At 35.6% G+C, this 27,866-nt stretch overlaps 2 protein-coding genes across 2 annotated transcripts; both read right to left on the reverse strand.

The window, feature by feature from the left end:
• Positions 1–6: 6 nt before the first annotated feature.
• On the reverse strand, positions 7–11,253 carry LOC134534007 (FLYWCH-type zinc finger-containing protein 1-like). The gene is made up of 2 exons (XM_063371895.1): positions 10,966–11,253; positions 7–4,372 (listed from the first exon to the last, which is right to left on the reverse strand). Exon 2 carries the CDS (start codon positions 4,365–4,367, stop codon positions 4,026–4,028), a length of 342 nt encoding a protein of 113 aa, XP_063227965.1. The 5' UTR covers positions 4,368–4,372; positions 10,966–11,253; the 3' UTR covers positions 7–4,025.
• LOC134534558 (FLYWCH-type zinc finger-containing protein 1-like) lies at positions 10,995–27,866 on the reverse strand. Its single transcript, XM_063373039.1, has 6 exons — positions 27,793–27,866; positions 26,890–27,041; positions 23,227–23,474; positions 22,475–22,556; positions 14,000–14,260; positions 10,995–11,254 (listed from the first exon to the last, which is right to left on the reverse strand). The coding sequence occupies exons 1-6, from the start codon at positions 27,864–27,866 to the stop codon at positions 10,995–10,997; spliced, it is 1,077 nt and encodes a 358-aa protein (XP_063229109.1).

Consider the following 27,866-nt stretch of genomic DNA (forward strand, 5'->3'; position numbering starts at 1 on the left):
GCTATACAAAATTAAAATTTTAATAATGTAATTTCATTTAATAAAGAATATTCTCTAAGCTTACCTAGTTAACTAATTAAATAATTGGAGAACATTTTTTTACACAAATTGCAGGGTAAATAGGATTGATTTTTATAATGCAACAACTATTTAGGTGAAAAAAAAAAATTTTAAATGATGAACTTTCACAAGACAGAAATGAAAAGTAAACATGGTTGAGTTAATTTTTATGCTAGTCTTATGTTCTACATCACCTTAATTTCAAGGCATTATATTAATGTCACCCTACATTTGATTCATTTATATTTTAGAGCAATTATATTGAAGGTCATCCTGTAGAACAACTAAACATGTTTAAAACTAAAAAATTAAAATTGATAATTGAAGTAGTAAGATTTTTCATTATAAAATAAAAAATTGGATTCAAAACTACATAGTACAGTAATTTCATGTAAACCAAATGAAAATTCATTAGGCCATTAAATAATCCTTTGACTCAAAAATGTATATTTCATTGACATAAAGTAAAAGAATTTATTATTGAAATTGAAAATAAAATGTTCTGAAAGTCATAATATTGATTGCACTACAAAATATCTGCACATTCCTGCTAATTACATCAGTATAATTTTGTGTTGCAGTGTAACGCACAGAATTACTGACAATGCTATAGGTCTAAATGATGCTTCATAATAAAAATGTACGTACTTTCAGAACTGAAAATTCATCAGAGAAATTTCGAGTCCATGATCAATGATATTTTTGCCTAAAGTATTATCAAAATAAACATTTTTATTTAAAATGTAGAATTATTTAATTATTATAATAAAAACTTCACATCCTACTTGTTTATTTTTTTGGATTGTAAAATGCACCAAAGGAAATTAAGATAACCTCAGGCTCAAAATAAACCTACCAACATTGTGGCATACTGCAGAACCACTATGCTACTGCTATCTGAAAAATAAAAAAAATTATATCTGCACATAAAATAAGTAAACAATCCACATTCAAGTGTTTCCTGCTAATAAATACATAATATTTATCTGCATTCTACGTGTTAAAAAGAACATGCAATGTGATCAAAATTAGTTTTAAGTACTAAAATGAACTTTATTTAATGAAAGAATAATTAAAGAATAATTGATGTGTCTGTCATGGTTCTCAGTTCTGCCAATCTCAGCAAATTAATCAGCACAGATAACAATACAAATTATACAGATACCCACTGGTACCATGGAAAGTTTTACAGCTAAACCTCCCTTCATTAAGTCCACCATCATAAAAAATTATTTTTATACTCTAAAACCTTTTTTCTTTAGAATCTTTATAGCTTTTTTTTTTTTCGAATGGGCTGTATCTTCTGCAACTAAACAGTAACTAAGGTGTTCATGTTACCAGAAGAGAATTCGAGTAACAACTAGACAGTTCCACTGGTAGCTGCAACTACAACGTCAGCAACTGAAGTGCTACAGCTGCTCAGGAGGTGGTGTGAAAGGTGCAGAAGGTGCAGGTGGGTGGGAATTAACGAATATCAACACCAGGTCTCTTGAGAACGACAAAATGTGGTAGTTCACAAAAGATAAGTTAAAGCTATTATTTTTTTATGGAAAACTTAAATATATAACAAACTTAATTGGAAAAACAAAGTGATAAAACAATTTAACATTTTCAAGGAAATATTTAATTTTAAATTAATATTTTGTGATATATATACATATATATACATATATATACATAAAATAAAGAATTGAGCGCAAGAACAATAAATAGAAGGTAAAAATATTCCAAGTATAAATATTTTAACTAATAAAAATTCAAATAAAATTTGTCAGAGTTTTGAATTTACCTATAAATAATATAATTATTATTATAAACCGTACACAAAGCTGATGATAAGCGACTACTGAAATGGGACATTCTCCAGTATTATCTAAAATATACTAGCAATTGATTCTGAAATTATATCATTTAAACAAAAAGAGCGATCTAAATAAGCTATGTGATCTGAAAGGGAAGTTAAAGTAAGTTGAGAAAATTCTTTAAATTTATTATTTTTATAATTTGTTTTGAACGTGATCTACTTTTTTCACTATCAGATATGTTATTACTATTTCAAATTAATGACCAGTATTCTGATTTTAATCTGATTAAAGCCAAATTAAGTGAGAATAGAATCAAAATTAGTAGCATAAAAAGTGATGTACTGTACTTAATTGGGGCAAGGGTTCATCAGGAACGGGAAATTAAATATTATACATGATGAAAGTATAATTTAGAATCTCAAATAATGCTAAGATCTTTTAAAAATGATGTTTTGGAAACTGAAGCATTGTCTAATTTATAGTCATATTTAAGAGGTTTATATCTTCTGGCATAATACATTATTTTGATTTTTTTATTATTAAAGTAACTAAATTTTGTTTGCACCACATGTTAATTGCATTTACGTATGTCATTTTGAATTAGCATACTGTCATGGAATGCTGTGATTTTTCTAAAAAAATTTAGATCAGCAAAAAGTACACAAGTAGTGTGATTAAGAACTTGAGAAATATCATAAATAAAAAATATTAAAAAGTAGAGGTGACAATGTATTTCCATGAGGGACTCCTGAGCAAGCTTTAGACAAGGAGCGAATATTATCATTAAAAGATACATAAAAAGATCTATTATTTAGATAGGTGGAGAACCAATCAACAAAATTGTCACTAAAACCAAAATTTAGTAAGTTTCCAAAAATAATTGAATGATTAACCATTAGTCCATATCAAATGCTTAAGCAATATCAAAATAGCAAGCATCAGCCTGCCTCCTATTAGTGACTTCATTAAACAAATTAAAAAAATTATGAATATAATTTTTAAAATTAAATTAAATTGCAGTAATTTTATGAGCACTCTTAAGGTTCGGGTAATTTTTAGACCCACTACATACTTATTTTCCTCTACACCCACTGCAGATCCGAGTGCAGATGTTTCAACAAGTATAGCCCACGTTAACTATGATTTTTGACATTGCTTTTAAAATGTTTCAGTTAGATTTTTTTTTTAAATAATTCATTGGAAAAAAAAAATTGGTGTAATCATTACAAAGCTTATTTTAGTTTATTTCCTACCATTGTTCATGAAATTTAATTTAGAACACCTTGCTGGGGGGATACTGGTGTGAGTCACTGATGCACTGTAAATACAAAACACACTGGAGGAGTAAAAAGACACACACTGATAGCTACTATAGCTGTATTGCTAAGTTTGAAAGCTCTACAGGAAGATCCACAGAGTTCTGCTGTGCAGAAGATATAAACTTTCTACAAGTGATGAACCACCGTAAAGTTCTATATTTATCACAAACATATAGTCAATAATCACAGCAAAGGTCTTCTTTTAACTTTATCTTATATACATTCTAAGTTTTAGGGATAGAAATAGTATTATAAAACAAGGCAAGCAAATTCTTTTTTATTCTGTTTCTATGTACAAAATAACAAAAAAATTAATAGGTAGCAGTTATCTTGACATAACAACATAGTGGTACAACACAAGTGCACACATTATATTTTAGAGTAAATGTTTTGAAAAATTATAATACAAAATGATTTTAAAGTAAAACATTCCACTGTGACAAAATGTAAAAGTTCAGACAGTGATTTCAACACATCGAGTGTATAAGCAAGCGAAAAAATAGTTTTTAATAAGTATAATACACTGTTAATGATAACTAGGGGCAGACATTTTCCACGAAAATATATTAACCTCCTTCGACTGCAAATATGGTATGCCTGTGCCAGCTGTTTCTTATTTGCAATTGGCAGCAGTGTGCAAGAGACCAAGCCACTAAGGACAAGTTTGCTTCCACACTGAATTACTGTGATTGGTATTGTAACAGCAGACATTTGCCAGCAAAGAAACCCACCCCAATCACGGTACACAGACGATGTCACAGTATTTTAACTCTAAGTTAAGTCTTGAAATCTTTTCCTGAAAAATACATGCTATTACAGTTTTGGAGAGTTACACTCGAAGTCAAAAATCCCCATGTTTGCTGAGCCCCGGATTGCCGGGAGCCGGCTCGGACTGTCCGAGGAGGGGAGTCCCGCTGAGCCAGCGCTCGCACCAAGGAGCCGACACGGAGCCCAGCAGGCTGGTGCGCCTGCGGATCTCGTCGCGGTGGGTCCCGTGGCAGTGCCCCACCGGGTTCAGCCTCATCAGGGCATCGTCCTGGGTGATGGCCCGCGCCCCGCACTTCACCGTGCAGTACTCTATGCACTTCCAGTACCTGCGGTCGCCCAGCCGGTGCGACATGCAGTAGATGAAGCCGTCGTACACCAACAAGGGTAGGCCCTTGTGGCTAGGAATGTAGTACATCTCCCCTGCAACAGAGAGCACGCTGTTATACGTTCTCAAGGAGAATCCCTCTTAGCAAAATGTAAGAATGGGAATAACGGTAGGGATTATCAGGTGACACAACCAATCCCAATAAGCATCTACAATAAAAAAAATTGTTTATTCAATAACAACAATTTACAATTAATTCCTAATAGATGATAGTGAGTAGAGTTGACTCAAGCTGAAAAGAACTTTCAGCTCTTGAAGTGTTCTGAAAAAACATCAACAAATAAGGGCTTTGAAAAATTACTCAGTGGATTTTTAAGTAAGAAACCTGAGGGTATTTAATCATTGATGATATCCATGGTGGTAACCAGTAAAAAAACTATTTCTCCCATGTTGTGTGGTCCTAGTAACACAACATTTTAAATGCAGGGCAACCAGTTGCAAACAGAAAGAAATTTACCAAAACAAATTTTTAGTAAAATATCTGACTTAATGGTAGCATCAAGGAACATATCCAAAAATTGTTTGTGTAAATTAGTTTGGCCTTAACAATTACTGTTTTTTCTTTCCATTTTCTTTGACAGTGAAAAATTAAAGTTTAATTCTACAGAGTATTAATACAGATACAAAAATATAGATATTGAAATGATCAACACACTGACAGCATGAAAGAAAGAAATTGTTTTAACATTGACATCAGAGAGGGAGTGGGGTATCCCCTCTTCCCCCACCACCTGATGTTTCCTGGCAGCATCATCACATGACTGAACAGAGGAAAAAGGTTAGTTGTTAAAACCTCACACATTAATATTGTTACTTGTTCTTCACTCCTGTACCTCAGAACCAAACAAATAATTTTACAACTTTACAGGAGAGTAAATAAAAGTGCTTTTCAATGACTATTTTTCCATAACCCTATATGTGTTTGTGACCGACAAGAAAGTTATTGTTGATTTCTTTCAGATGGGGGATTTTTTCCAACTTTTAAGACATAATCTGCAATAAAATAAAAAGTACCCAGTTTTGACTCAGACTCGTTTGGCTCTTGAGGTACAGATTTTTAGTATTTCTACCAACAACCATTCATAACAAAAAGAAATATCTCTCTCTTCTGGCCTTACCACCACTTCATAAGAAAATCAATGACAATACATGTTTTACACAATACCTTGTAAGTACAGCAGCATGCATGCACGCATGCACACACACACACACACACACACACACATATTACAGAGGAAACACTTTTTTTTTTACTCTATTGAAGGAACTAAGAAAACAAATACATAATTTATTTTTTTGTGATTTAACTTCCTGATGGTAAAACATAAGCTAAGGTCCCTGTTGTTTAACAAGTAGTCATACTGTCCCTGAGCTACAAGTCACCAAGTGTTGCAGCCAAGAGATGCACTCCTGATTCTCTCACCACTGTATGTCACAGATCACACTTGCTCAGAAAAACAAGCGAGGACAGACCATGTGCATAATGTAGGCAAGTGGTTTAAAATGTAGTTGCTTAAGCTAAAAAAAAATTATTATTAATACAAAATAATACTAAACACTTCCTTCGCACTTGCCTCTGTTAATTTTACACATATGTCGAAATGGAATGTATGCCATTTATTAAATTTTAAACTTTTTTTTAAACAATTTCAAAATCAGAAAACTATCCAGTGGTTAACGTATCTGACAATTATTTTTCACCAAATTCTGAAAAATTTTATTTAAAAATTTTCCAATAAATTTAATTTAATTCCTGCATACATTTTGTAAAAATTAATGACCGTCACCAATGTCATCTTTAAATTTCCGATCTTGTTACTTTATTAAGTTATTTCGGACTTGCATCTCTTTGACAAGGTTATTAGAATAGATACAGACATACAATCAAGGTTAATAGGGGAAGGATTTCACCACAGCCTTTGTCCCTGGAAAACTTAATTCAGAATGGATAAGCCCAGATGTGACACCAATGTGTTAGTAACCCCTTCTGCATGTTGTTTGGTGGATTACATCTCAAATCAGCTTCTTGTTGCCTTACAATAGTGGCAAATAATTTTCAATTCTTGTACTGAGATTTATCAATAAATAAAATAATAATGCTTTAATTATTGACTCATGCCATAATTTAATTATGGTGTTTCATGTATGCCATTTTTTTAAGCACAAATTAATTGGGTGAGCAATTTTGTGGACTGTTGATCAAGAACTGAACCGAACATATCAGTTCCCACAATGATGAATTTTTTAGTGCAAAATCTTCAGAAGACTTCACAATGCCCCCAAGCAAACAGCACCCGGCTGCATAGCCGCACACTCTAAGTTAAATGATCAGTGATCACACAAATGCTAATTTATAAAATGGTAGTCGTTAATATGCTGAAAATAACTGCAATATAATAACAAATTAAAATTAAAAATTAATTCATGAGATTTTTTTTTTAATACAGGATGGTTTAAGAGTAACTATTATTTGACTTTGTGTTAGGCTTAAAACATAACCCACTGGAAAATTTTATCTTTTACTTTTATAAATATTCTGTTTTACTCTTACAAAAATATAAAATTTTTCTAATGTGTATTTAGTGTAAATGATAGCATTTCAGTTATATCACAAGGCAAAAGAATCTCTTAAACAGGATAACATTCAACAGTCTAGTTTGACTTAGTATGGCGAGAGTGTGGCGCAACACCAAGAAATAAACTTTCACATTGTTTACACAATAATTACAGTGACTAAATGTAAAATAACGCAATACGGAGCCCAGTGTATCAGAATGCTATATGACCAAATGGACATCTAACACGTCAATAACAGGTACTGCATAAAGAATTGTAATACGTACATTTTTAAAATAACATTTTTAAAATAATACATGTCTATGAATAAAATATTTTTTTGCCAGATTGTTTGCAATTATAAAAAAAAATTTACAGACAAGTAAAATATAGTCTGTTTCTTTTGTTTAGCTATATCTATTCTACAATTATGAAACACCTAAAATATACTAATTTTATTTCAAATTCAAATTTGTGAAAAAGATGTATTAACAGAACCAAGATTTTATGGTGTAATGAAAACACACATTTCATCAATAAAAATACTGGATTTCATCGTTATCGTCATTCAAAATTTAAACACATGTAATAACACTAATAATCAAGCGCAATTACTTTGATCAACTGCTTCAACAATTTGAGTTAACATACTTAAAATGTGCACACTAAACAATACTACATATATTGATGAAAGTTAAAAAAAACTTCAAATATAACATTCAATAATAAAAAAATCAATATACAATGTTAAAACCCCAAAATCATTATAGGTACGTAAACATTTTCTTGTGGTGATTCTTTGCAGGCCATTTACCCTTGTCTGTATGGTATCAGCTATAGACTGCTTTTATTAAATTTTTCTTTGGAAATACTGTAGATAGAAACTAAGAAATGTTTTTACTTAGTACATAATATTTTAGGATTTTAAATAATAACCTACATAAAGACTTATGAAATTAATTGTAAATTTTAATAGCTATAATCAGGGCTCGATTTTAGCACCTGTCCGCCTGCCCGGGACAGGCAAAAACTCGTCCGGGCAGGCAAAATAAAAAAGGCAACTGTCCGGTGGACAGGTGCAACTTGTGACGCCGAGGTTATTCGCACGCACTAATGCAGCAGAGGTGATTAATAACATTTATGCGACCGCGACCGCGACTGCAAATAAAACGTCTTTGACAATATCTATAAATAAACAATAATGGCTGAAAGTGAGTTTGATCCAGCACCAGCAATAAATCTCTGGTATCATAATGTTCAGAGAAAACGTCGACCCTTTCAGCCTCCTTATCGAAGATGTTCAAGACAGAATCAGCCAAGTACTTCGTGCAGTGACTCAGACAGTGACTCGTCTGAAAATTATGATTAAATAAGGATGTTAAGTGTGTGATAAAAATAGGTGCAAAATATAGCAAAAATCCTTTTTTCTCACTTTTTTAGCGACTTTGAAATTTTTTTTATTTGGGTAAAACAGCGGACAGGCAAATTGGATGGCGGACAGGCAAATTTTCGATTACACCTGTCCGTTGGGCAGGTTAAAATATTGCTTAAAATCTAGCCCTGGCTATAATTGTAATTTAGGTGAATTTTGCTGCATTTCAGTGTTATGCAGTGTTATTGACTTCCATTTCAGTGTTAAGCTGTGTATTGACTTCCATTTCGATGTTTGGTGGTATACTGACTGAATTTCGCTGTTAATTTGGTTTTATCGCTATTCAACATATAATCTTGCCTCTGTATATATGTATATGAAGTAACTAAAAGTTAAATTTAGATTTTTATGTGACTACATAAACAGAGAATTAATCAGTAATTGTTAGGCCTGTGTGAATATTCAAATATACAAACAGATATGGCTGTGCGGAATTTCCAAAGGCTAGAAAATCTTCGAGATCAAAGATTTTCTCATCTGGCGGGGCCAAAATTTCCACAGGATTTAAGAAATTTATTAAGGTTATTTATGAGGAGTTTTTTCCTACAACTGGCCACGTAAATTTTGAAAAGATTAATGTAAAGCTGGATTTAACACAGTAATTCGGAACCATTACTAACACCCAAGTTATCAGCTGAAGTATTTTCCCAAAAAGAGAGTCCAACAGGTCATAGATTAGAACTGACAGAATACTGATAAGGATAAATATGCGTCTGTAAAAATCAAAACATTGCACGGGTGTTAAAGTTTAGTTTTCAAATCAGAGCGTAGAAACACACACGTCATGCATGCCTAATCGTGATTAGTTTAGTTCAGGACGGGGCGGCGAAGAGAAAAATCTAGTATAGATCTTGTGGAAAACATCTGGTCGCATACTCACAGCAAAGACTCCTAAAGCCTAACAACCGACGACAACATTTTTTAAGTGTATAATACACAGTGAACGACAAACCGACCGGATACAGGCCCACACATACTCCTAGAGCAGTGAAAGCTCAGGCAATTATCTTCTCCCGCATGGCCAAAAAGAAAGTCACACTAAAAGTTGGGAAAAAAACTTTGCCTCTTTTACCAACCACATACAGACTGGACACAAAAAGAGGAGAACATTCTAAGCATCGTCTGTGTTCCTATACTTTAAATAAACGAAGCCAAAAAATATAATCCACAAATATTAATTAATATATTTTAATATAAATAATTATTTATTTTCACTTAGAGAAAAAACAAACAAGTTTTAAATTTTTTTTAGATGTACATCACATATAACTATAGATTAAAAATGCTCACTGTACATTCTTTTTAAACCAACTTTCTTGAAGTTGGTTCACACATACTGAAACTGCCTTACATATTCGCTTTGCACTGTTTATTAAAATATTATTTTATTTGCAGATCCTGTATTGATTACCATGAAAAATAATTACTATATTTGCCTTTCAAAATTGAAAAATTTCAACAAAATTTTATTTATATAAATTGTAGCTAACTTAACCTAACCAACCTTTCACTTTAGTATTATTTATCTAATTTTCCAGAAGCCACACATTTACTTTTTCTTTCAATATGTATTTGTTAAATGTGAAAAAAAAATTTTAGTGGAATTCTAATTCTTATTATTCAAATTTGATGTTCGTATTCTATTCAAACTAAATAACTGATATTCACACAGGCTTAGTAATTGTACACGAATAGCCTCAAGGGCCTACTTACTTCAGTTATTTGATCCTAATGGGGGTTTAATAATGGTATTTTTAAGCTCAAGGTGAGTTCATAAACCAATTAAGCAGTATGTTTCACTTTTTTAATGGACTCTTTGTACACCCACCCTTAAAAGACAAAGAGGGTGGTAGTGTATTTTTTTTTCATTCTTTTCAAACAAAGAAATAATAAAACATTGCCCAAACATATAGCCTTTTAGAATTCTAATAATAATTTATGCACTTAGACCCACAAATATCTTGTTTTACTCATGGAAAATTACTACTAATGCATTTTTGAAATATAGTTTCAAAATTATTCAGTTTAGAAAATAAACTAAATCTAACAACACCTGGATTTGGATTCTGTTAGGTCCGAGAAAGATGTATTTTATTGTACAGTTTTTTTTCTTATCATGTATGCCCATGTTAAATAATTAGTTCTTCAGTATACACACACATTGTTTTATGTGGCCATTATTGTAAACATCAGAGTTAAATGACCCATATCTGCCTTTTATACATTCCTTGTCCTCAACATCCAAACTTTCATATAGATATAGCTTTGGTATTTAGTATGACATCAGACAATTTCAGGGAAATAGGGGGAAGGAAGAAAGAGAGAAGAGGCAGCCCGTTTATCACAAATCACCTTCGGAACTACTTCCGGATATCCGTTAACTATTTAGCCAGTGTATATACTAAAGTAGCTAGGATCGCTGGTGTCTTAAAGTACACAGATAAAGTCTTAGATATGGAGAGGTATGTCCAGCTTTAATTTATAAAACTTATCTAAAAAAAGAAATAATAATTACAATAATAATTACAGGTTAACATCAACACAGAAAAAAGACAAATATTTATTTATCTGCAAGACCTTTAACATTTATAATATGACACAAGCAATACTAAATACGGACCACGCGTAGCCGATATTTACCGTGAGTGTCCGCCCAGTTCACCGGCGAGCTAACAGTATTCACGGTTGAACTTGTCGGTGATCCACCGCCTCTCCCGGATCCTGTCGTGGTGCGGGGGGTGGTTGTGCTCGCCGCAAGACACGCTCAGCCGGCCGGCCGCGATGATGGCGCGCGCCCGGCACTTCAGGGCGTTGCTGTCGACGCACTTCCAGTAGGCGCGGTCCACCACCTGGTACGACAAGCGGTACAGGAAGTCCCCGTGTGCGAGCAGGTGCCCGCCCCGCTCCGTGCGGTGGAACTCTGGCGCGCCTGCGAGAGAAACCTGCGTCAGTACCAGCACTCCGCACCACGGCTCAGCTTGCTTCATCAGCAGGACGGTACGAAACGTAGCTTCAACTTAGCTTACACGTCTAGGTAATACTTTAAAAACCAACCAGGCCCCCCCCCCCAACAGACTGCTTACCTGTAACGCTGTGTGACACGTCAACATTATTTTAGAATACCGATACTTAGCGACCGGTACGTTGGGACCAAAGTGTCAAGCTTACACTGACATGTAAAAGATGTTGACCGACGACATCAAGTTTCAGTTGTTGCACAGACCTATTGACTGTCACAGAAAACACTAGATTGCTGCAGTTTAATGTGCCCCTTAAAACTAGGTTGCACAATGTCTTCCAATTTACATGAAAAATTTAGTATTAAACTTCTGAAGTATTAAGTCTAGTAAATTTAGCTATAAAAGTCAATTAAAAATGTGAAATACTTTTTTTTCAAACATTTTTGCTAACCTATAGGCATTTATCATAGCAAATAGGAACCTTGGCACTAGTAAAACTAAGATTATAACATACATATACACAACATTTTTTTGTGCAGTTGCTTATACGTTAAGCATCAAAAGACCTTTCTTTTTGGCAGTTATTTGCATGACTAAACTTGAAAATATGCAAATTGATCTTATTTTACTGCAGATGCCAATCAAATACGTGAATAAAATCGGTAAATTTGGAATAAACTCTGATATTATAAATAATAGTATGGCATAAATTACTTGAATATGATCAGAGACAGGAAACAGAATCAACCTTGCAGTGTGCAAGTCCCCCCCCCCCCCCCCCCCCCCCCCCCCCGAATGTTACTACAACTGTTTTCTCCAATGAACCTTGTGTGTCACGAAATGTTTTTTTTAAATCTCATCTAGATATAAATCTAGTTGGCTTACGAAACTGACTCATAACAAGTACCATATTTGCTTTCATATAAAAACAAATACCTACCTAGACAAAAAATAATAATTTAGTCCTTAAAACTTTACACGACTGGATGCTGCCAGTCTTATCCACCGAGTACCTTTCCTATTGATTCTGTAAACTCATGTGCTTACTTCACGAAAGAAGTAAAGTACGCACACTGCATTTTATGTAGCTGGACACTAGAGACTAGACATAACATACTAACATACCACTAGCCAACATGGGAAAAATAAATAGAGAAGACATCAAGTAGATATGTAATTGTAATGTTTATTACTTTCAACAAGGTACTGTGCAAAATATTATTTGGTAAGACAAATTACTACATTTTCCAAAAGTTTCTATCTGCTATATACACGTGCACATAACCCAAACTTATGAACACTAATAATCCACATTTTATATTTTACAAAATTTACAAGACCATTAAGAATAAATTCATGTCATCATCTCACACACACACACACACACACACACACACACTAATGAGGTAATTAGCACTCAAGCAATTATAACATATAAATTTATAATAGCAAACTTTATAACTTTATAACACCACTACAAAATCTACAAAGGCATTAAATGGGCACAAAATGTTTATTTTAACAGAGTGTACAACAGTGCTACCTAACTAATGGCATTTCTTTCCAAAGTTTCGGTAAGTAACACTATATATATATATATGTGTGTGTGAATGTATGTGTATATGTATATACATGTGTGTGTGTGTGTGTATAATGTATATATGTATACACACACACATATATATATTTTTTTTTTCAATTAATAATTGTGTGTACATGTACATATATATATATATATATATATATATATATATATATATATATATATATATATATGTGTGTGTGTGTGTGTGTGTGTGTGTGTGTGTGTGTGTGTGTGTGTGTGTGTGTGTGTGTGTGTGTGTGTGTGTGTGTGTGTGTGTGTGTGTGTGTGTGTGTGTGTGTGTGTGTGTGTGTGTGTGTGTACATGTACACACAATTATTAATTGAAAAATCACCCAAAATATATTTTTTTGTGTTTAAATTATTTGCTGAGAAATGAAAAATTATCACCAGGTCATTTTTCATTTAAATAATCAATTAACAAACATGTGTTTCTATTATTGTAACAATTTTCAACTCCTACATATTGGACACTAAAGAAACAAATATATTAAATAAAAAATAGCTTAGCTAATAATTTAGATAAGTATCAATAAACTCAATAAAAAAACGTCATTTTCCTAAAAATTTTATTACAAAAAAATAATAGGAAAAATTAAAACAAGTCCTGTTAGAATGTACTGTGAACTACTAACTGAGCAGACTTTAATAATTGAAAGCAATATTTTTAGGGTTTATTTGCGTCCCTAGTCTTTTCATTGGAAATTATGTATATAAGTGAAGATACTATGTATGTAGGTAAAATTTGATCTACACCTCCCCACACACAATTTGCTGTTTTGCTTCCCCAAAAATAGGGGACAGCGAGAGAAAGAGATTTTTAAATAACAACAGTAAGAAGAAATAAAATTTAATTACTATAAGTCAGCAATGTTTTCAATTTCCAAAAAAGCACAACACAACGCACATATAAGCTGCAAAGCTTCTTGGGATAAAGTGACCTGGAAAAAGAAACATGGCAGCGTTTGCTTCATCCTGCGATGACCTCGTTGCACTCCTCGAACATCGAAAACTTAAATTTGGTTCAGATATTGCCTTTTTCACCTAAAAAATTCCAGCCTCATCACTGCCAAATTTTAACGTCTTGGTGTTCCTCGTACGCTAATTCAAACACTTCTCGCCCCACTGGAGCGTGGCTGGCCAGGGCCTGCCACCGGGCGTCCCGGCGCAGAGGGGAGGAGGGTGGTCGTGGACCCCGTAGGTGAAGGACGGCTCCCCGTCGCAGGTGGTGACGTGCGCGCGGCAGTCGTAGCGGTTGTACCTGGTGCAGCGCCAGTACGTCTTGCCGCGCTTGCTGTACTTCATGCCGTAGACGTAACCGCCGAGCAGCAGCTGCACCCCGCCCTGCCTGCTGCGGATGAACCTCGCCGGCCCTGCAAAATGCAAGCCCAAGATGAAGAAAGACTCATTTGCGTTCACTTCACATCCAGCATACGGGACTTTTGAGTTATCGAAAATGTTGTTATAATCTTTAAATTTCAATGGTTCTAAGGTTCCAAATGTCGTCATCTGTGATGGGACATACCATAAAACGAAACAGGCCAGGGATACTGGGAATGGAATAAGCTATGGTCTAGAGTAAAGGATCATGCCTGTAGTGATAACAGTATGACCATGCCGAGACTGGAATCCTGATCCCCTGGATTGAGAGTCCAGTGTTTAACAATGTGTGTTTCTATTTAAATGATACACCAAGAGACTCGTACTTTTGTTACAAACCTACACGTACATTTAATGTCTGATGCAGTGCAAATATTTGTACCACATTTTTTCAAGAAAACTAAAGTTATGATATTATATAGCTTAACATGCTTAACATGCTACCTGCATGCTACGACATGTTTTCGAATGTTCTTTGGCAAAAAAAAGTTTAATGTTGGCACTACACACTGGTTTCCACACACCTAGCATGCACCCTATAGACAGTACTGCTACGCTGCAATGCCCACGAATCACACAGTGGTCATCTTCATCTTGGCAGCAGTCACAGTGAAGAAACAACGACTGATTGCCGTGGCTAAAATGAACCCCTACTGACTTCCTCTAGCTTTCCGGCCAAACCAAAAAGTTGTTATAACTCCGGTCGTGAATAAAAAAATGACACTAACATGCACATAAGAAAATCTAACATAGAAAAAACACACAACCTGAGTCATCGTTTAGCTTGATCCTGCCACTATTAAGAGGAAGACATGGTGTACGAAATAATGTTAAAAATCAGTTTGCAGAGAGAACTTAAGGGGTATTGAACATGGCTATTATGCAATTTTAAATATTTTGATACCGCATGCAATAAAGCTTATGTGATAAATGTTTTAGTTTGACAGGGAATAAGACTTAGCTTTGGCTACTTTTTGAAGTCAATACTTGTGAACTGGTATGATTATCATGATAGTTGTAGGCACCCGCGTGAGTTAAAGACTAGAGCCTGTTAGTAAATATGTGGTTGAAACAAGGTATAGAAGGCCTGGGAGATATGATATATGCCTTCACATGCTAAAAATTGGTATAAATAGTTCATAATTATAATTATGGCAAAAATATTTTAAAAAATACAAGATAGTGGCACGCAATTCCCCTTAAGGGGCCCACCTAGTCCTGGGTGTATTTGTGAGGGAAAGGATGTTAAGTGCAATGCTCACTGATGCTTCTAGTGCAGTATTACGCTAAAGAGTAAAGCCGTGATTGACGCGCAGTCTCCTCATCGTGCTTAGGGCAACTATGAGAGTTGAGCAGTAACAATAACATTATATGGCTGAGAAATGAAGACAAAGATGTACTTCCAGTCCCTTGAGTGATTTCAAGAATCTCTACCAAGAGTTACAGGCCTAAAAAATATTATAAAACCACATGTTTTATCCATTTACACTTTTATAAAAATACAGTTTTAAAACATAATACAGAAACAGGATTACTTATCCACCATTGGCGTATTCTTAAATGCTATTTTTTTTTAAACACGACCCCACTCTGATATCTTGATCAGTTTTTAAATTGCGTGGTTTTTTCTGAAGTTCTGCACACCATGTGTGTGCTGGGGTAGGCAGGGCCCTTAACATTTATCAGTACTCTGCAACTGTTCAACCTGTTAACTATCTTGTGTTGATGAAAAGTGTCATATTCCCTGGTTAAGAGGCTTAATTTTTTTTTACATTTGGTTTATTAAAATACTAGCTGCAGTACCCGGCGTTGCCCGGGCTGAACACAGGGTGAAGGGGACCTTTTTCGAAATCAGATGTAGACATTAATATTGTCTTCTTCGTTTGAATGTCAAATGTGCAAAATAATTTATATCGCTGGCAGAACCCAGTAGACGTTCTGCCAGTGTTTAGTTATTTACCTTAATATATCTAAAAATTGGTAGTCTGTATGTAATCTAGACTCTATAAAGCACTATAGCTAAAAGGTGAAAAAAATAAAAGATTACTTATATAGAAAATATTCCATTATCTATCTAATGCTCGGCATGCGTTGCAATGCCTCATTCAGTTTTGTTTTGTAATATGTTTGAAGGAGTTACACATATACAAATGATCTATCCATCTTTATATATATATATATATATATATATATATATTTCTATCTGCATCTATATATCTATGTATATCTATCTCTATATATACATATATACATCTATACCTCCCACCATCTATCTCTTCTATATACCACACTATATAGCTCTATACATCTATATATCTCTTTATCTAACTCCATTTCGTTCCCTATACCTAGCTCTACCTCAACTTATCTCTGTCTCTCTCAATCTCACTCTATATCTATCACTCTATCTCTGTCTCTCTTTTATATTTAATTAAATTGTCTAATGTGTGCGCACTTATACAATGAAAACTGACAAAGTGCCGCTATATAATATGAAATAAACACATTTATTGAAACGACTCTCGGGCTACCTATTAACTCACCAAAATTTCATCGCAATCGGATGAATGGTATAGGAACGCATACGGCACAAACAAAAGAAAATTCAAGACTTGACAAACGCATCAAACGATGGTTCGTTTAAAATTCAAGGCAACTCTATCTATTGACGAAGTTAAGAACAAAACTGTTATTAGCGCCTTTATTTTGCTAGCCGCTGCAAGCTCCACTAAGCGGGCTGGTCTGACCAAGGAGAAGGATATGAATTTGCCAGAACTTACTATGTTTATGATCGTGTGGCAGACATAGAGAAATGACACTCACTATTTGTATGTCCATGACCTATGATTTTTTCTGTTTTAAAATGAAATTATCACACTTTCACTCCCTTAGGGATGGAATTTCACATAAATATGTAGCCTATGTGTTAATCCAGGTTATAAACTATTTGTGCCAAATTTCAATCAAATCCGTTCAGCCATTTTTGCGAGATTGAGTAACAAACATCCATCCATCCATACTTACAAACTTTTGCGTTTATAATATTAGTAGGATCATCCTAAAGCTTTCAGCATACAATTTGTATCATATTTTATGACCCAAAACAGCCTAGGACATAACTTTGGACATCTGTAAAATCAAATAGTTGACACTTTTGTGTGAAATTATCTGTAATTCCTTCTTATGGTAATGGTAAAAGCTGGATCCTGTTAGTTCATACCAAGCTGCTACATTCATAACTTTGTCCTATCAAGTCAGAAAAATATATCAATTGTTCAAGATAGAAATTATAGCAAAAAAAAATTCAGCAGAAAACCCACTAAGTTCCCCTCAAGTAGACAACATTAAATGATAATGTTTTCAACTTTTATTAAGATTTTACTATAAAGTTACTAAATTATTTCTAATTATATTGACAAGTTCTAACAGCAAAATATTACTTGCTCATGCATGCAACATGGTTATGACTACCTATGTACAAGCTCTTAAAAGACTACCTACTTTCAGTAAAATAGTTCTCCAAATGAAGTAAACATGATTATATAGGATAAGCAACAAAGTGTATAACAGGATGGCTGCAAATTTACCAAAATAACTGAAAATGACACATGCAAATATATTTTACTACAAGAAGAAAGTAATACTGTCGTATGACTAAAACATAAAATATGTTATGTTGTTACACACATAAAAATTAGTACAAATAACCTACTAAAAAGGTAAGAGGTTTAAAAAAAAAACAGTGGATTCCCATTAATCTGACCTAAATGAGCCGAGACCTGTTTGGATTACAATATTTTCAAATTAACAGAATAACTGCTGTAATGCAACAGTGTGATGTGAAACACATCTCTTTCTAAGCATTTAGCAGTTCACATAACACAGCCTATAACATTTTTACAATCGGGAAAACACTGACTATATTGATAATTGGGTCATGATACCAAATATAATTTTTTAAATAAGAAAAATTTTATTTTATTAAATATTTATTGCCATCTAAAACTCATTAGATTTTCGAATTAGTGGGTTTCGGATATGGGGATTCCACTGTATTTAGATACCATCTCAAACACAGCATAAACTTAACCTCTAAGAAATAAATTCATGTGTCAGTTTCTTAGTTTGTTTTACCAACAAAATTATCTTTATAGTGAAACGCTGCTGAAGAATCATTTAATTAAAAACTGAAAAGTTTGCACATAATCATTTAATTAAAAACTGAAAAGTTTGCACATAATCATTTGCTTTCACGTTTGATGTATTGAGACATTGAACTCTTGCACTCTATATTATTATTACCATTATTATATATCGATTGTTTGACCCTTATATTATGCCCTGTGGCAACACTATTCACTATGCAATTGTTTTGTTATTTTGTTTTTTCGTTTTCGTTTCTTTCTTCCTCACTGGTAGAATAACCATCAATGGTGTAAGGTGACGAAATGTTGATTACTGAACGAATAAAGTGATACAAAGCGATAACCCAGTCCATTCCTTAAAATCTCAACAGGTTATGGGCCCAGAATCGCAGGACTGTTTTTATCGACTTTATCTTTTCGTTGCGCGTGTGTTAACCCGTTTCAAGTTCTTGATCCATTAGTCGGTCGAAGTTTTTCGAAATGGATCTGAAGGTAAACATTGGCAATCTCGAAGGAAAGAACAACTGGGCTACATGGAAGTACAAGGTACTTATCCTACTCAGAAGTATTCCCGGGGGTGAGGACGTTGTCATCGGCAAGTTGACCAAGCCTGTCCCACCCGATCCAACGGCTTCTGCTCAACATACCAAATGATACCAAATTAGACTTCTACCAAAATGCGGACACGAAAGCTTTATTGATTCTGACAAGTAACATGACAGAAGAAACTTTAACACAAGTAATGAGGTACAACACTTCAAAGGAAGTCTGGCAAGAGTTACATAGATTATATGAAGGTGTCACTGAAGATAAAGCTTTCTGTCTATGTATGCAATTTTTCACGTACAAGTCAGATTCCAATGACGACATGGCTAGTCACCTGTCAAAGATTAAAAATATTTGGAATAACCTCAACATACAGTTGTCTGAAAGCATGGAAATTAAAACTCTGCCAGATATGTTACTCGTTTGTAAGGTTCTGGAGACTCTGCCCCCTGAGTATTTCTCTTTCAAATCCAGCTGGCTTCTAATGCCTAAAAGTGAAAGGACGGTTGAGAATTTAACCAGTCAGCTCTGTACCCACGAAAGAGAATTAGCAATCAAAGGCTCTCAGGCCAAATGTTTAGACTCACAAGAGGCACTTGTTGCATTCAAACATAATTTCAAGTCCAAAGTAACCTGTTACTACTGCCATAAAGAAGGTCACGTTATTAAGAATTGCATACAATGGAAAAGGGATGGTAGGCCACCTAAAAATAAATCTCAAGACCTTTCTGACAGCAACATGGTGTTATATGCTACCAACAATGATGTATTTTCCGCCAACTGTGATAATGAAAATTGGTTTGTAGATAATGGCGCCACAAACCATGTTTGCAACAACAAGTCTCTTTTTATGTCTGTTAAAGAATTCAGTTCTCCCCATAAGGTGACAACAGCAAATGGCATTAGTGTGCCAGCCATCGGTACAGGCGATATTGTTGTGCACACCTACATTGACGGTACACAGAGAGAATTAACATTTTCTAATGTTTGGTACGTGCCAGAAATGAGCAAAAACCTATTTTCTGTCTTGTCTGCTCAGGACAAAAACCCTGGCAGCAAGTTCGTTTCTACAGCCGAGAAATGCTGTTTCCAAGTCAATAACAAGAACATCTTGACCGGCTCCCGAATGCGGAATGGTGGACTGTATCAACTGCATCTATCCAGTGCTAATCATGTAAACTCTGTATCCAGCGACGAAGATCTTCTGCAGCTCTATCATGAACGCTTAGCACATCAAAATAAGAAGCATGTAAAGGCATTCATCGAACGAGAACTAGGCATAACTGTCAAGATAGATTCTGAAGTTTGCGAAGGCTGTGTTTATGGCAAAGCACACAGACTCAAGTTTGGCAGAAAGAAAAGAGCCACAGCACCCGGTGAAATCATCCACGCCGATGTATGCGGCCCATTCGAACCATCATGTTCAGGTTCCTGTTATTATGTATTATTCAAAGACGATTTCACGAGATTTCGATTCATATATTTCATAAAGGAAAAATCTGAGGTCTATGAAAAATTCCTCCTAGTGCTGAAAGAATGTGAACGTGCTGGTCACAAGGCACAGTCATTTCTGAGTGATAACGGCGGAGAATTTGACAACTCCAAAATGAAGAGATTATTAGATGACCAAGGTATCCAACAGATTCTCACGATGCCCTACTGCAGCGAGATGAACGGATACATAGAAAGAGACAACCGAGTGGTCGTGGAAGCTGCTCGAGCTATGTTACACGCTCATGACAACCTACCTCAAGCATTGTGGGCTGAATTGACCAATACAGCTGTCTACATTCTAAATAGAACTGGTCCAACCACAATAGAAGACAAGACTCCATTTGAACTTTGGTTTGGGAAGAAAGAAAGCCTCAAGCACCTTAAGATAATAGGAAGCGAATGCTACGCTCACATACCAAAGCAAAGAAGGGGTAAACTGGACAAAAAAGCCATCAAAGGTATCCTAGTTGGATACGACTTCTGCGGATACAGAATATGGAACAACGGAAGACGGATTATAAGATCCAGAGACGTAGTCTTCAACGAAAAACCATTGACAACGAAAATGGCAATTTCCCTTCCCAAAAAGTGTGAGGAATCTCAGTCACAAGAGAGTCAAGAAAAGGAAATCGAATCAGAGGACGAAAAACAGTTCAATAGCCAAAATACTCCCGAAAAATGTCAAGAAGAATCAAGTGATCTGGAAGATTTCCTAGAATTCAGCGACCCAGAGAATGTCAAAAACCAGAAAATGGCACTGAGAGACAGGGACAAAATAAGACCCCCCCAGCGATACGAAGAATACGTTTCACTCATTAAGACAGAAAATCCCGACACCCCAGGTACTTACCAGGAAGCAATAAATTCGAAAAACTCCGAGAGCTGGCAACAAGCTATGAACACAGAAATGAAGGCATTGACAGAAAACGAAACGTGGACGCTTCAGAGCTTACCCAAAGACAAGAAGGCACAGGCTTGCAAGTGGACATACAAGATCAAGGAAAACCCAGATGGAAACATTGAAAGATACAAGGCCAGATTAGTCGTCAAAGGGTTCTCACAAGAGAAAGGGGTAGATTACAATGAAACATTTAGTCCTCTTGCGAAGATGAGTACTATAAGAACCATCCTAAGCATCGCAGCAAGCAAGAAGATGTCACTCGCCCAATTTGATGTGTCCACTGCCTTTCTCTATGGTGAGCTCTATGATAGCGAAGAAATTTACATACAGCAACCCGAAGGATACAATGACGGCACAAATCAAGTCTGCAGACTCAAAAAGAGCTTATACGGACTGAAACAAGCAGCACAATGTTGGCACAAGAGATTCGTTGATTTTCTGAAAACCCTAGATTTCACTACTTGTAGTGCTGACCCCTGTCTATTTACAAGAAAAATAGGTGAAGATCAACTCATCCTAGCACTGTACGTTGACGATGGGCTAATTGCATCAACCAGCAAAAGGGAGTTGGACAATTTTTTGGAAGCGCTGAAATCTGAGTTCAAAGTCAGCCATAAGAAGCTGTCCTACTTCCTCGGACTGGAAGTAACCCATCAAGACAATGGTACGATCAAAGTAGACCAAAGGAACTACACTAGGAAGATTTTGAAGAGATTTGGCATGGAAAACTGTAGGAGCGTGTCGACACCCATTGTAAGTAATCCACAAGGGAATTCTGAATCAGGGAGAGAAATCGAAAACTACCCATATCGTCAAGCGGTAGGCGCACTGATGTACTTAATGGTAGCAACAAGACCGGACATCGCGTTCGCTGTAGGCGTTGCCTCGCGTGCACTGGAAAAACCAACTGCTGAAGACATAGTTTGTGTCAAAAGAATATTCCGATACCTGAAAGGAACTGAGGAACTTGGAATCGTATACCAATCAGGAAAGGACCCAAGTTTCCTCGAATGCTACAGTGATGCGGATCTTGGTGGAGACCCCAGCACCGGACGGTCCACATCAGGGATAATATCCAAGTATGCTGGAGGAGCAATTTCATGGTGCAGTCAGAGACAGACCAGCGTTGCAATATCCACTACTGAGGCAGAGCTCGTGGCCGCCAGTGAGGCCGCAAGGGAATTGGTCTGGCTGGGAGGACTTCTAACAGAGCTCGGCAGCCTTCGTGAGACTCCGAGCCTCTACGTCGATAATGAATCCGCTATCAAACTAGCCAATAACCCGGAAATGCACCGAAGAACAAAACACATACGGATCCGGCACTTTTTCGTCAGAGAAGTCGTACAGGAAGGACTAATTGACATTCAACCTATATCAACGGACAACCAATTAGCGGACATGTTAACAAAACCACTTCACAGACCGAAGCTATCAAACCACATCGATGGAATTGGACTAAAGTGATGACGACTAAAGTGCACTCTTCAATGAGGGAGAGTATTGAGACATTGAACTCTTGCACTCTATATTATTATTACCATTATTATATATCGATTGTTTGACCCTTATATTATGCCCTGTGGCAACACTATTCACTATGCAATTGTTTTGTTATTTTGTTTTTTCGTTTTCGTTTCTTTCTTCCTCACTGGTAGAATAACCATCAATGGTGTAAGGTGACGAAATGTTGATTACTGAACGAATAAAGTGATACAAAGCGATAACCCAGTCCATTCCTTAAAATCTCAACATGATGCACCAGCCCTCTCACCATAATGGACTGCTCCCACAGTTGTAGCTGCGCCCCGAACGCACTGTGAATCTCCGCTGTGTCGCCGCGGAGATGGCTGGCGTCAGGGGGAAGGGGTTATACCAAGTCAAGGAAGCCAGAATCTCGCACGAGCTCGCTGGAGTCCTTCAACTGCGGCCCGTGGTTGTGCTGGGTCATGGTGAGGTGAAGCTCCCCCTCCGTGGTCGCCACGCGGCTGCGGCAGTTGGTCTTGTAGTAGTGGGTGCACACCCAGTGCACCTTGCTGCCCTTAACGTTGTTCTTCTTGTACACGTAGTTGTCCAGCACCAGCTGGAGGTGCCCCCTGCGGCTGGTGATGAACTGCACCTTGCCTACAACAGCGAGCGTCACAACAGGCTTTACGCTTGTCCCACTCCTGACACCGAAGTTAAATCCCGCAGCTACGTACGCTGCAGAGGACAACACATGTATGTGCATTATTTACTCATACAGTTAACCTTACACAAGTAACAGTAAAAAAAACTTTATAACGGGCATTTCTCTATCATATTTGGTTCATACATACTTACCGACTTTTTGTTACTTACCAGATAATATTCAATTGTATCAACTGAAATAACTTGGCGGCAGTCAGCACAAACTGAAAGCGAGTGCCAAATGTGCACCCATGACATAATCATTTGACATTACATCAACAACTCAACAAATCCATTTTTTGATAGTCAATAGTTAGCATTACATTATATGCTTTTTTTTTTTTTTTAATTTCACTTCATCAAGCCTTCTTCTTACTGAAGTTTTGTTTGTCGTGTTTCTTCAACGATGTAACAGTGAACAGATTCATTCTATCATTATAAATTAATTACCAACTTAACAGTCTCTAAAAAATGCAAAAATATATTCATTGTTTGAGAATGTAACCATGAGGTACATGTTTATATTTAATACGTCGAAGCTCATTAATTATTGTAATATCATTTTTATTTAATTTTGTTTTAACTGTGTAACATATTAAAAATTAAAGCACAACTAAGAAAAAAGTAGATAATTTTACACCATAATTTTTTATTACATTTTATTTTAACAAACACGGACTTCAAACTGAATATCACAGTTCAAAAAATGTATCAAAATATCAAACTTAGCTAGTTATAATAGTGGTTCGTAAGCTATTCTATGGCTATACAGTAACAACATCTTTACATTCAAACAACCTGCCCAGTGTTTATTGTTAACTTACCGGAGTAGGTAATTCAGAGGGACTTTACAAAGCAAATATGCTTAACAAATACACAACCAGTTTATCATAATGATTCTATGGGGAAAAAAAACCACACCAAGAAAATTTTGTACTAGATTACATAGGCAAAGCAGCAAACTTAAAAATGTTAGCTACTGACTATTTGTAAATCATGTACAAGAAGCATTCATCATTTCTTCAATAACACACAACACTCACACACTAGACATCACATGGATTAAAAAATCCTGAAGGTGCAAACCTAGCTTAGGAGAGGTCGTCGTGATTGTAAGCCTCCCTAACCCAAGGCAAGTGTATAGGAAGCGGTTTTGGCCAGGTGAAAGCAAAATTTAATCGCGTAGCGCTGCTCCAGCGAACGCTCCATTTTGGATATTTTCTGCTGTGACAAAAACTCAAATACAGCTTGTGCGCCAAACGTGATCCTCACTGCATCAGAGCTCGGAAGCGACGGTCACCAGGTCCGTTGCTTAGTTTAGACCCCCCACCACACATCCCCCGCCGTGGAGCGGCCAGTCTCATTACTTTATAGACAAATCCTGTAAATATAAAATAATGAATTGGAAGGGGATAAACCCCTGTAAGTCTGTGAAGTACGTAACAATCATTACTGAGTGCCTAAACACCTAGATAAGAATTTATATGACTTTAGCGCTCTTTAATTATTTAGGTATACGTTAGCATTTCAAAAACTTATAAAAACACCTCATTTTAATAGTTTCATATTACTCATTGAGAATATTACTACGCAAATTCGATGCAATATTAATAATGGGAACTAGATGATTTATCCCGGCAGAATGATTTAGCAAATCTGTGGCTGCACTGCCAGAGAAATTCAATTTTCTCATGCAGCCTTAAGCATTCTCAACATCAGACAAGGAGTAAAATGTAAAAATAGCATAAGGAATACAAGCAGTAAATAAGAAAAACTTTACACAGTAAAAGCTAACATTGCAAAATGTGCTTGCACATTATAGCATCATATGCAACCAGACACATTACAAGATGAGGATTATTAATCAAAATTACTAAAGTTCACAAACATTAAAAATAAATTAATGGTTAGTGATTGCACTTAAGTTAAATCTGTTGGTAGTGGGGATAAGGATAATGTTTTACCATTACATAAAATAAATGAAAAAAAGTAATATCACACAAATATATTGAAAGCTTGTACATATTATAAATTGTGAAAAGTTGCAATCATGCCCGGCTAAGACAATGACTGTTCCTTGCACATTCAAAAGAAAACTTACAAATTACCTCATCAGCTGTTGCAGGTAGGTGAGTGTAAAGTTCTGTTGATTACTGTTGGCTCTCTCAAAACTATGAATGTTTATTTTAAAATAAAAGATTTTGTAATGAATTTTGCAATTAATTATTCTTCTGACGAAAAATACATGTGCGTCTGAAAGAAAGCACTCACTCACTTTTGCAGAGCGCTCTTCAGTTCGGTGTCTTTATGAAATAATATCCTTAGCAACCTCATTGCCTGCTACGTACAGAATAAACCAACAAACTATCCGGTTTGCGCCACATGTCTGGGGCCTATTTTCTAAATAAAACAATGAAAATTAACAAAAAAAAAAGACAAAGAGATTACAAGTTAATGCGGCATGACCAATCGGCACAGCACTCTAACAACGACTGATGAGGTTACCACCCACAGGAAAATGACAGGTTCATGACCTCACCAACCAATCACAGCACACCTCTTACACCCAAGGACACACACAATACTACACAAATTACATAACCCTTACATCAATGCTTTTCTGTAAAAAAACAAACATGAATAAGCACAAAGTTCTTTCTGATTGGCTAGTGCAAAAATTGTGATTAATTAACAACCTCCCATGAAAGCCAACACCTGCAGATTTTTTAATCATAAGAATTCATACAGAAAATGCAAGAATGTCTCAGCAGCTGAAAAAATGTCCAGGGACTTGCCACCTTGGGCACCTGTCTCTCGTCCCTTCCTTTCCAAAAACTATACACAATGTTTAAGAACTATAATTATAGCTTCCAAATAAACAGAAACGTTAAAATATAGGACAAAAAAACAATTTTTTTAAGTGAATAAACATTGAAAATGACACTTAGACAACTACAAACCTGGCAAACAACGTGAAAAAAAAAAGTAAAAAAATAGTGAACTGCTTTTCTGAATAAAAATAATTAATATCTGAAATTATTTCAAAAATATTCATGACAATAAAATACCAGTACCAAACTAGGTAGCCTTAACCTTAAACCATATAATCAGCTGATAAACTGCATTACTGAAAAACATTGTATCACAAGAATACTCTGCAAAGCAGGGGAAAGCAGGGTCCTGCAATGTCACAAATTCTTCTCTTTGTAGCAAACATGAAACAGAACTTTTTCAACCTCTTTTCTTCAGCAAACACAAACGAAGCTGACAGTGTAGTCTTGGAATTAGCGATGCAGAGAATGACACAAGCACTAGAAGCGGAATCTTGTCGAGGATACTCCCTCGGTCGGCAGGTGGTTGTGTTCCCCACGGACGTTAACCACCACCCCTTTCACGGTGGTCAGGCGGCCACTGCAACCATCCTTGTCGTAGTGCGTGCAACGCCAATACTCCATGTTCTTGTGGCGTTTGCTCACGTAGTGCACGTAGCCACCGAGAACAAGATTCGCGTGGCCGTTCCTGCTGCGGATAAACCTTACGCCTCCTGGAAACCAAACCACGAATATACAGACAAGATTTAATGGGTTTATTTTAAAGACAATTTTTTTGAAAAGGATATTTCAGTGTTATTATTTTTATTAATTCTTTTTCTTCATAAAAATTATTTATTTTTTCAATAAATACAAATACAACAAAACTTTTCTAAATACTAATTTCACCAAAATAGTGCCTTTAGAATTTATAAATAATTTTAATTGTAAATATTTCTCTGACTAAAGACATGGCAAATAACATGAAGCATATATCGGGGTGACACAATTTGATACAGAACACAAAATGCAATGTTTATACTTGTGGAACATCCACAGAAATTGTGCTAGAAATAAAAATAATGGCATGAAAAGGCAAATAATCAACTTGCAAGTGGTACCAAGACTTAAATTACTTACTGACTCTGACAGAGTTAAAAGCAAAGATTACCACCTTTATCTCTTCTAGTAAAAAAATCATCAAAATTTATGTAATCTGTTATAAAATAAATATTTAATTATACTTTTACTACTCACAAATCAATTATGTTTAGACCATACATCCTTTGGACCATTCAACCACTCAAGGGACTTGCATTACACTATTATCTTAATTTCTCTGTCACATAATTTTTGGTTACCGCTCAGATTTCATTGTTGCCCTATGCACGACAAGACGATGTCCACAGCCTTGGGCTTAGAGATGATACCGAGCCAGAAACAACAACAATCGTCACACTTACCATCCCGCCCCACTAACACAAATATAGCTCTGACTAGACAGGACCTTTACTCTACTCCTGCTCACAGCCCTCAT

The sequence above is a fragment of the Bacillus rossius genome, chromosome 7 (genome assembly GCF_032445375.1).
Source record: "Bacillus rossius redtenbacheri isolate Brsri chromosome 7, Brsri_v3, whole genome shotgun sequence".
Lineage (NCBI taxonomy): Eukaryota > Metazoa > Arthropoda > Insecta > Phasmatodea > Bacillidae > Bacillus > Bacillus rossius.

What these genes read in the sequence shown, in the direction of transcription:
- LOC134534007 (XM_063371895.1), bottom strand. Translation starts at nt 4,367, where the DNA reads ATGTACTACATTCCTAGCCACAAGGGCCTACCCTTGTTGGTGTACGAC.
- LOC134534558 (XM_063373039.1), bottom strand. Translation starts at nt 27,866, where the DNA reads ATGAGGGCTGTGAGCAGGAGTAGAGTAAAGGTCCTGTCTAGTCAGAGC. An exon ending in ATTCTGGCTTCCTTGACTTG is followed by an intron (nt 22,557 to 23,226) that starts GTATAACCCCTT and finishes GAGCTCTGTTAG; the next exon opens with AAGTCCTCCCAGCCAGACCA. An exon ending in GCTCCAGTGGGGCGAGAAGT is followed by an intron (nt 11,255 to 13,999) that starts GTTTGAATTAGC and finishes TTTCTCTCGCAG; the next exon opens with GCGCGCCAGAGTTCCACCGC.